At 40.8% G+C, this 10606-nt stretch overlaps 1 protein-coding gene across 2 annotated transcripts in view; it reads right to left on the bottom strand.

Moving 5' to 3' along the window:
* Positions 1 to 3913: 3913 nt before the first annotated feature.
* diaph1 (diaphanous related formin 1) overlaps positions 3914 to 10606 on the bottom strand; it is a 143204-nt gene continuing 136511 nt past the window's right edge. For both annotated transcript variants that reach the window (XM_028459881.1, XM_028459882.1), the window contains exon 28: positions 3914 to 5727. In XM_028459881.1, the coding sequence (XP_028315682.1) occupies positions 5546 to 5727 (182 nt within the window). In that variant the 3' untranslated portion in view covers positions 3914 to 5545. The remainder of the gene's footprint in view (positions 5728 to 10606) is intronic.

Here is a 10606-nt window from a genome sequence, read left to right as displayed (position 1 = left end):
GGCTCAAGTCCATTGCACAGAAATACACATACATACAGACGACCACTCATATGGGCAATTTAAAGACTCCAATCAACCTAACAGTCATGTTTTTGGAGTGTGGGAAGAAGCCGGAGTACCCAGAGAAAACGAGGAAGGGGAGAACATGCAAACTCCACACAGAAAGGACAATTATAATTCCTATTTAATTTTATCCAAAGCAACATCCAACACGAGCAGTTAGGCGAGTTAAGAAAATTGCTTGGCTTGGCTTTACTCTCTTTTTGTGCATTTCCACTGGGAAAATGTACCTCCTCCGTGGTACCTGGCGCTGCTTTTTTTTTAGTACCTCCTTTGTTGAGGTCCCAAAAAAAATAGCCGTGGTCCAAAAATGTGATGAAGGCTCAAGCAGTCACTGATTGAGTCTGAGAATCATTACAGCGTAAAGTCATCAACTCACGCACAGAGAGTAAGCATTTGGCCACCATTGATTGTTGTTGGCGATCTTGTGAGGATGGCAGCAAAAAAGTGCAATCTGTGGAGTCTGGCAGTTTCGTGAGTCAGGTTGGTGCTCAATGGAAACGCTCCGACAAAACATGATCAGGTCCCGCGAAGCGAGAGTGCGAAGTCGTGTGGAGCCGATATTTCCATAGACGGTAGTAACTTAGTTACCGCTACTTGTAACGCGTTACTCCAGGACAGGGGTCACAAACCTTTTCAAAACTGTGAGCTACTTCATAGGTAGTGAATAGTCCATAGGGCTACCAATTAGAAAACCACTTCTTAAAAACTAAATGTTCTCGATTTCACTTTAATCAGAGGGTAAAATAATAAGGAAGGCTAGCAGTAGGCTAACTTCAAAAAATAGGAAATGTCTGGTTCTATTTCATAATATTTTGTGAGATGTCTCACTATGGGATGCAACCTCTGTCTGCAATCCTCAGAAGCATTTATTTCAATCTGCCAATCCTGATTGACCGATGAAGCGCGTCCGTCCGCTAGGGGGTGACTCACAGACGCGTACCATTCAAACACCTCTTTGTCCTCTCAGCTATCTCGCATTTTTTTGCCAGCTTAACTGTCCAGAGGCAGACTTTTTTTTTTTATTCCAGTCACTGGACTCTGGCAGAACTAGAGCCTGCTCTAGACCACAACAGGTCGAGAAGTGGGTGAAATACAGCTCTTATCTTGCCTTGCTTGGTAGGTGCTGTCCTTCGCTGCCGAAGGTAGTGAACCTCTGAGCCTCAGCTCCGGCTCCTTCCAACGCTGTTGCTCCGGCACGGTCTCCAGCGGCTCTTCTCTAACCTCGCTGCACGCTCCTTGCTGCAAGGCCAGTGCTTTGGGGAAAAGTCGGCCAGTCAGCACCCGCTGATCTGCAGGTTTATGAAGGGAGGGCAGGTGGCTCCTCTGTGTATCCAGACCACTCGTGCCAAAGTGGGATCGGCCGGGTGGTTTTGGAGGAACTTGAACGTCCTCCTTTCGAACCACTGGAGGAGGCGGGTCTGAAGTTCTTGTTACTGGCTCTGGCTTTGGCCAAGAGGGTCAGTGACATCCATGCACTCTCGGTTCATCTGTTGTGCGCTCAGCCTTTCCCAGGTGATGCGAGGAGACCCAAGATTGTAGGCACGTGCAACCGAAAAGATTGTGGGCACGTGCTCTCCCATTGATCTTTTCTGCCTCAAAGGGTGAGCATTTCTTTTTGGTTCCCAGCTCTCTGCAGGTCATTCACTAGGTCCCCCCCGTGTGGTTCTGGGATTTTTGCTCACGTTCTTGTGATCATTGTGACCCCACGTTGAGATCTTGCATGGAGTCCCAGTTCGAGGGAGATTATCAGTGGTCTTGTATTCTTTCATTTTCTAATAATTGCTTCCACACATGATTTTCTTCACACCAAGCTGCTTACTTATTGCAGATTCAAACTTCCCATTCTGGTGCAGTCTACAATTTTGTTTCTGGTGTCCTTTGACAGCTCTTTGGTCTTGGCCATAGTGGAGTTTGGGGTGTGACTGTTTGAGGTTTGTGGACAAGGTGTCTTTATACTGATGATGAGTTCAAACAGGTTCATTAATACAGGTAATGACCAGAAATCTTGCCCATGTTTGTAGGTGACCAAATCATTATTTTACCGAGGGATTTACCAATAATTAATTAAAAAATCCTGCAATGTATTTTCTGGATTTTTTTCTTCATTTTGTCTCTCATAATTGGGTATAACCTATGATGAAATTACAGCGTCTCCTCATCTTTTTAAGTGGGTAGTACTAGGCACAATTGGTGTTTTCCCCCTTAGTGGCAGGTCAGCAGAAAGCAGGGGTTTAGCTGTTTAAAGCGCCAATGTTACATTAAATGACTTTTCTGTGCTTTAAGCATCATAAAAATGCGGTTCCCTAATCGTTAGTTAGAGGGTGATTTGTTCCTTTCTTACTGCAGGGTGAGACAAACACCCTCGCTCCAAATTTGGAGACGCTTCCCACTTTTTTTTTTTTTTACTTGTCTGCACATGCTGTCAAAGGTCCACTCCACAGGAAGTGCAATCATTATGAGACAGCAATGCATATTTTGTTATTGCAATAAATACATTGATTTATTTTATTGCTTAATTGTGACCATCACCAGCCCTCCCTAAGGAAGGGTAAGAAATCTTTTAATATAGGGAGGATATAAAAAGGGAGAGGACCAGTGTTCCACCTAAGTGGAGGGGGACACAGGGAAGGGGAGGGGAAAGGGAGCATAGGAAAGAGACTCAAGCAGGAATAGAAAAGGTGGGGAGAGAATAGACTTTTGTTGGCAGTGAGGGTGAGATTGAGGTTGTGAATATATTGTGCTTATTATGTTTGTGTAATCCAGCCAGTATGGTGACAAGTGTGAAGCTTAGCTAAATGGTGGTGGCTGTGAACAGGGGCACTGAGTAATTGTTAGCACCTAAAGCAGGTATTTGGGATTAACGTGTCTAAGGTTAAGCCCGTATGAGTTTTATCCCACATCCCAAGGCGTGCCATTGCATCGTATACCAGTATATGTGCAAAAAAAACGCTACTGCAAGCCCAGGAACTGCCCTGGGCCCGCAGATGCAGCCAGGCCAGCAGAAAGAGCGGAGGCCAGGGAGCCCCAGGCAACCTCCCCGCGGCCGAGCAACCCCCCAGATGCCCCCAAGATCCCAGGCCGAGGCAGCCACCGCCCCCCACACACACATCCGAGGAAGCCCCAAGCAGCCGAGCACCCAGCGTATCCCCCCACCGACCCCAACCCCAAGGCCCCCCGCCAGCATCCAGCCCCCCCCACCCAACCCCCGAGGGAAGGGCCGCGTTCCCACTTTGATGATGAATTTGACTTGGCGCTGAGCTGGAGAAGCCACGCCTCCAGGAAGCTCTCTGCCGTGATTGACATGCAAACAGACACGCCCAGGAAGGTGAGCATTTCAGCGTCCTTCGTGCAGTGCTATGTATGTATTTTCTACAATCTATTGTATGTACCGGTGAACGCCCCTCCCCCACGCTCTGTCTCGTGTTTATTAAGCAGCATGAGCTCGGCTACGGAGTGGGTGGGAGGAAGTCAGTGTCCCATCTATAGACACGCCCACTCGTGAATATGCATGTCGGCTGCAAATCAGCCTGTTTGTGTAGAGTTATTCAGAAAGTGACTTTTCAGATGCTAAAACTTTGGGAGGTGAGTTTGGGGAAATAAACCTCAAATACTATGTTTTGGGGTTCTTAGGACTAATGGAGACGGGTGAACAATAGCATGATATGGGACCAGAAACAGTGCTGCTGCATAGTTTTTCTGACTGACGCGCAGGGAAGAAAACAGTCCAGTGTGAATAACAAAAACTGAAAACGAAAAGCTTTAACATGAGCTTAGCAACCAGACTGGAAAGTACACAGATCAACAACAGATGAGTCAGAGCGTTCTATGAAATATGACCAAAAACAACTCAGCCAGTTATAAGACATTTTTAATGGTTTGGTGTGACAAAGAGAACGACTGTGTGCATTTTTTTGCGTCCAAAAACAAGTCTTATCTATTCAAAAACAATAAAATGATCAACTATAAAAATTTACAGAAGAAAAATTATTAAAAACGTTTGAAACTTAAGGAAAAAAAAAAAAAACCTCCAGTGATATTTTCACGGTCATCACCATTAAATCTCTCCTGTTCCAGTGTCACAGTGACACATCCATCATACGCTTTATAATCAGAAAACACTCCAACATGGAAGGAGCTTCTCGCCTCATTTCTGTTTATGGCCTTTAAGTGCAGATTTATTTCCTATGACATCCAACTTCCATTTAAAATGTCACCTGAAAAAAAACAAAAAACAAAAAAACAGCAGTGTGCAGCTTTTTCAGCAGGTTTAAACAGATTACTGCTGTGATTCAGAGCTACAGTGTGGGTTTTGCATAGGAATAAATATGACATGGAGCAGCTGCGGGATCTTACAGCATTACATCATGCTAACGCGTACGCTGCTGCTCCTCATTGAGCTGAAGCCAGAGCTTCAGAGTTTGGCTGCAGGTCACTGGGAGACACACACGCACACAATCCCATACTTCCCAGTTTGTGCAGTTTTCCAGAGAACTTCCCTCATATGTTTGTGAACCTTAACATCTGCAACAGCGTAATCTGTACCCATCAGTAATTACAGATGGCAATGCGCACGCGCACACGCACACACACACACACACACAGAGGACTAAATATAGGCAGCTTTTTTTTCCACATTCTCACACACAAGCTTGGAAAGATCAACTTAAAAAAACTTTTCTTTTGGTTTTACTCTGAAAGAACTTCTCCTCCCATCTTGACTACTGGCACCTCCTCCCTCCCATGTTAGCAGGAATGTTGGTGTTCAGGAATGGAAGGCAGTCTCTTGTGTGGTGACATGATAAACAGGTGTACAGATGTGCTTTCCATTTTTAGCAGAGCATTGAAACAAGTGAAACCAAACCTCTGTAACATAGTGGACTGGTGCTCCCTCTCATCCAGTGCAAACTGTGACTTGAACAAACTTAGGTGAAATGACAAGACAGAACTTCTGTTAGATGGCACTTTTCCCCAAAAAAACATGTGAGCAAAAATTAAACAATAACAAAGTGTATCAAAGAATTACAAAGCAAAATTATGATATGAATAAAAGCGCCGCACGGTCTTGGCTGGCCCTGGATTCCTGGTACTTGTTACTGAATGACAGCAGAAAGGTTGTTCTTTCTGAAACATTTGACTAAAGTCTACCTTATATAAGTGGAAAGGGAAACAAAGAGGTGCATACATAAATATAACACGTGTTACTCTGCTGAAGGAAGTAGTTACTATGTAAGGATCTTGGCAACGCTCTGGAGGCAAGTGAGGGTCATCCAGCTGTGGAACATCAGGCCACAGCATCATCTTCATGCTCCGCCTCATCCCAGATGATCCAACCCACCCTACAGTTGCTCTCTTTTAATCAATATTATTGCATGACCTGTTACAAAATGGACTAATCTCAGCAAAAAATTGGCATAGCGTTGGAATGTCAAAGTAAATGAATCAGTTCTGATATCACAAATAAAAACATTTCCCATAAGGGCATCTAATTAGCCCGAGAGGCGCTTTCCAGTAGCTCCTCCAAGGACTCCGCCCCCTCCAGTTTTGGCTCCTCCTTCTCAGACTTCATCTTTTTTGCAGGGATTTTACTGGATGAAGGCGTGTCTTCCTGCATCAGCTCTTTGGCCAGGATGTTGGTCACCGCGTGACCAGCTCGTCTGTGATTGGCTGAGAAAAAGAGACAGAACTGGTCATACAAACTGAATAAATTACATTTAATGAGTTTTATCATTGTTTGAGCATGCAATGATATGACATGTCATACACATTAGTTACAATGTGTTAACTTTTCACAGCAAAGATAGAAGTGCAGTCAGTGCACATGGTTTGGACAGGTGTAGAAACACTGAACTAAGAGAAGATCGATGTGAATCAACACTAAACTGTCTCAATTCTACAGGTTGAACTTGTGATTTTTTTTTGGTTGAATGTACCAAGTCCATTCCATTAGGGTTTGTTCATCCTCAGATGAAGGAGACAACACTTCTGGGTGTTTGTGATAATTGCTGGGCAGTAGAAGACATTTCAGGCCAATCAGGCGCCTCCCTGAGTCTATATATCTCAGATTAGAGAAAACCCTCATTACTGAGTAATTACTATACTGACACACAAAGCTTCAGGGTTAATGCTCGTTGTTTCACTGGCCTAAAGAAAACCGCTCTAGGCCAGTTCCCATGTCTTTATACACTAACATTATGTGCTGTTATGATGTAACTAGAGCAGGGAGGTCCATGATTTCCATACAATTTTTGGGTCATCTTCTGATCCAAAGAATGGGGGTTTGATCCCAGTCTATACCTGTCTATGTGTCAAAGTGTCCTTGGGCAAGACACTGAAACCTAAGTCGCTACCAGTGGTTGACTAGTGCCTTCCATGGCAGCTCTGTCCCATTGGTGTGTGAATGGGTGAATGAGCTGATATTGTAAAGTGTTTTTAGACTACTTCAGTGTAGGGATAAAGCGCTATATTGAAATCAAGTCCATTTACTAACTTTTACTATTGTCAGTTATTATGTGAAGGGCCCCCAAGGAAGGGGGTCCCAAACCCAGTCCACCACCCATAACCAGCTCCAATTACACATTTCTTAAAGCAGTCCAAGTTATATGACCAGTTGATTTTACTGTCCATCCATTACAAACAGCGCAGAATGCTTTTTGCTTTTTTGTAACAACCAATCACAGCTTTTAGAAGACTGCATCACACCCACCTAGCAAAGGGGTCAACCACATCCCCTCAGTAAGATAAACATTTCTGTCCCCTCCTTTCTCAGAGTTGCTCTCAGAAACTTCCTGAATCACTATTGAGCTATGATTCCTATACATTTTGAGGCTGAGAGGAGCTCTCTGTGAAGGTTACTGTGCAGCTGTTTCTGTTCATCACTTGTTCAACAAATCCTGTTTGTCACGGCTGGTTGATCATACACAGGATTATATTGTCTATACTGGACAATATGTAGTAGTAATAGTGTCCCAATTCCATATTGATATCAGATATCTGTCGGATATGAGCAAAAAGAAAAAAACAACCAAGTATTGAATTATAACGGCCTGCATTTAAAATCTCAGATATAATAAACATTATAATTTCTGCAATTTATTGTGGTTATTTTTCAGGGTCTTCTAATTGTATTTACTTTTTAAAATATATTTTTGAAAAATATTTAGTATCGTTCTCCGTTTGAATAATATCACAATTGCATCTTTTCAAAGATGCAATATTGCAAATTTATTGGGACACCTGCTTATTAGTACCAGTGTCGAAGTTGATTACATTTTTCAGTTACAATTATGTTTACAATGTTCAATTACAACTCAATTACGATTACAGTGACCAGCATCTTTTCCAATTACAATTAAATTACAATTATTTTTTTTATCCTCAGAAAGTCAGTTCAAACACAAAGCACTCAGCAAACAAAGATTGTTTGACATTTGAATTTAACCTTAAAATAAAAATAAAAAAAACAAGCTAAATTTCAAACAAAATATTGGATAAAAGATTGAATGCAGCTTTGTTTTTTTTAAAGATCAAAAGTGCATCTCTGAGAAAACGATTTGAATTTAAATGGAGAAATAAACTGCAAACACACACACAGACACAAATTGACAACAAGAGCTGAGATTAGTGAGGGTAACCCTCTCCTGATGTCAGATTAGACCCAACGTCATCTGGATGAAGGGACTAGAACTGGGAAAAACAGGCTGGGATGAGACACCAGAAGGAACAGGATGATTCATGCTGTGGGGAGATTAAACAGGCAGGATGAATGAAAAGGAGATGAAGGTGGGTGTGAGGAGCAAGACAAATATTTATAAACACAGTGTGAGGAGCAGAAAGATGTCCTGAGGATGTTTCTATTCTAATACCTGCTCTTTTCTCTCTCGTCTCCCCCTACCCCCTTTACCGCTCACCACTCTCCTGTGTGGGAGGACAGCTGTGCAGCAACAGCAGCCATTTTGAATAATGTAGGTCAGTGGGAGATTGTGTTTTGCGTTATTTTATGCCTGTGTGACGTCTGCAAGCACAAGCTTTACTGCACGAGCAACAGTTTAAACAGCAGCACGGAGCTCAAACAGATCAACACAGAGAACATGCAGTCCAAACACACACCACACACAAAGACTGATGGTTACAACAGGCATAGGATGGAATCAAATGAACACAAACAACAATTTACCATCAGGCCTCCAGAACAAGCTGCGACAAAGACACTATTGAATCTGGGAGGAGGAGAAGGAAGAGGATTTGTGAGTTAAGTTCACGGTTCACTCGTCCTCTGAGGAAGGATTTAGTGATTTCAGTCATTTCACCTCCTACAGCAGACATAAGCAACTGGGGCCATCGGTCTAATTCTGTCCCAAGACAAATCCACCAAAAATTGTAATTCAAGAAATTGGAAGTAATATGAATCCCAATATAATACACAAAATCACTCCAAAAAAACACAAAACAGCAGCAAAACGCACAGGTCAACAAAGATACACGAAGCGACAGCAACAAAAACACAAAAAAGATTCCAAAAATACACAAAAAAAGACTCATAATACATAATAGGCTACATCAGATACACAAAACAACCACCTAAACTCACAAAACAACAACAATTACACAGAACGACAGAAAAAATACCCAAAAAGCCAAAAACACTGAAAAAATAAATTAAGGCACAGATCGACAATAAACAAAATGAAAATATAACACAAAGAAATAGCAAAAACACAAATAATGTCTAGGAATATACAAAATGCCAGCAGAAATTCCCCAAATGACAGATAAACACACAAAATAACTAAAAACTCAGAAAAAACTACACAAAAAGACAACAAAACAACAACAAAAAACCCTTTGTTCTTTCCCGTGTTAATGCTCAGATTCATTGTTATTCTTGAATGTAAATCACATTTTTGATACCCCGCTGTGATAACAGTTGCCCATCACTGTCATACAGTATTAGGAGGACCCAGGGACATTTTAACATTTAGTAGCTCTGCTTCCACTCCTATTCCCTTCTTCTCATTTAAAACATGATGTAAATGGCTCAAAACTGGGAGAAATGCATGTCCTGTGCTGAGCTTGTCCTAAAAAAAAAAAACAAACCCCTCAACCCACAGAGAAAAGCTCTTGAAAGGATGTCAGCCCCCCTCTTCGTCCCTTCTGAGAGAAGTGACAGAAACGAGGAGGAGAGATGAAGCTTAGTGTCAGGATCAGTGGGACACTGCTTTACAATCACAGGAGCAGAAATTAAGTGAGACAGAAAATATATATTTTATCCTTCGAGCAGGAATTAAAGACCAAATTTACAACAATACATTAATTGGTCTAAACGTTTTTGGCCATTTTAAAATGTAATGCTTATCTAATGTATTTCTGTTGTAATTTTAAAAAAATATTTTTTTCATAAATGAAAAATAAATTGTAAAAATAAACAAAAACCTAAAAATGGCCAAAAAAGACTTAAAAACGTATAATGAGGGTGATGACCTAAGCCCTCAAATGAGGCCAGTCTTTTGATTCTTATCAAGTTGTAACTTTGACTCGTGTCTATCTCTAGTGACAGCAGTCTTTTGATGCTTCATTGTTACATATGTAAATGCTGAAGACTCCAGTTTTCTGCCTTTTCCTAAATGTACAATAGATTCTAGAAATTTGTTTCCAACTGATGTTCGGACAATGAAGGAGGAATTTCATAATTTAAAGTTCATAGCAGATTTTGGCAGTTGCATATTTATATCCTTGTTATTTTGAGAAATAAATCTGAATCTATGATAACCATTTATTTTTGCTGCTTACATTCTAGCCACACATTATTACTGGTGTGACCACATTCTGAAAAGAAATTTAGTTTCACTCATTGCTCTACACAGTAATAAAAATACTCAATACATAGTTGTACTTTATAGGAACTTAACTAAAAGTCAAATTTAGGTGATAATTCAGTTATTTTGTTAAATTACTTTGTTATTTAAAGCCACCCGTGTGTTCTTTATCCTTTCAAAGCTGCTGGCAGGGTTGGGGTCAATTACATTTTTCAGTTACAATTATGTCTTCAATTATCCATGTTCAATTACAACTCAATTTTGATTACAATGACCGGCATTTTCCCCCAATTATAATTAAAATTACAAATCTTATTTTTCCCCTGAAAGCCAATTCTAATTTTGTTCTCAATTACCAAAATTCAAATTCAATTAATCACAATTACTGAGCCAGAAATAGGTAATCTCATAAAACTTAAAATTTATCGTTAGCTTTCTGTTAGCATCTCTTATGGTAACAAGTCTTGACTCAGCTGTAAAAAACTTATTATCTAATTTGTTTCTCATCTATTGGTTACCTTGTTAGGATTCATAATCAATAGAAATATTGGTATTAATATTTTTGGTGTGGGCATCTGAGCCTTTTTTCTGTCATTATACTCCTCAATTTAATTTATTTTTTTTTGAAATGGTAAAATGATCTTAAAGAGAACTGACAGGTAGTGGGAAAAGTTGATTTGACACATATTTTAATAATTGTTAACTATATATGTTACAGCATAGAACTTTAA

Source organism: Gouania willdenowi, chromosome 10 (genome assembly GCF_900634775.1).
Source record: "Gouania willdenowi chromosome 10, fGouWil2.1, whole genome shotgun sequence".
Taxonomy (NCBI): domain Eukaryota; kingdom Metazoa; phylum Chordata; class Actinopteri; order Blenniiformes; family Gobiesocidae; genus Gouania; species Gouania willdenowi.
The sequence above is the reverse complement of the archived record's forward strand: the minus strand, read 5'-3'. Positions and strand labels throughout refer to the sequence as shown.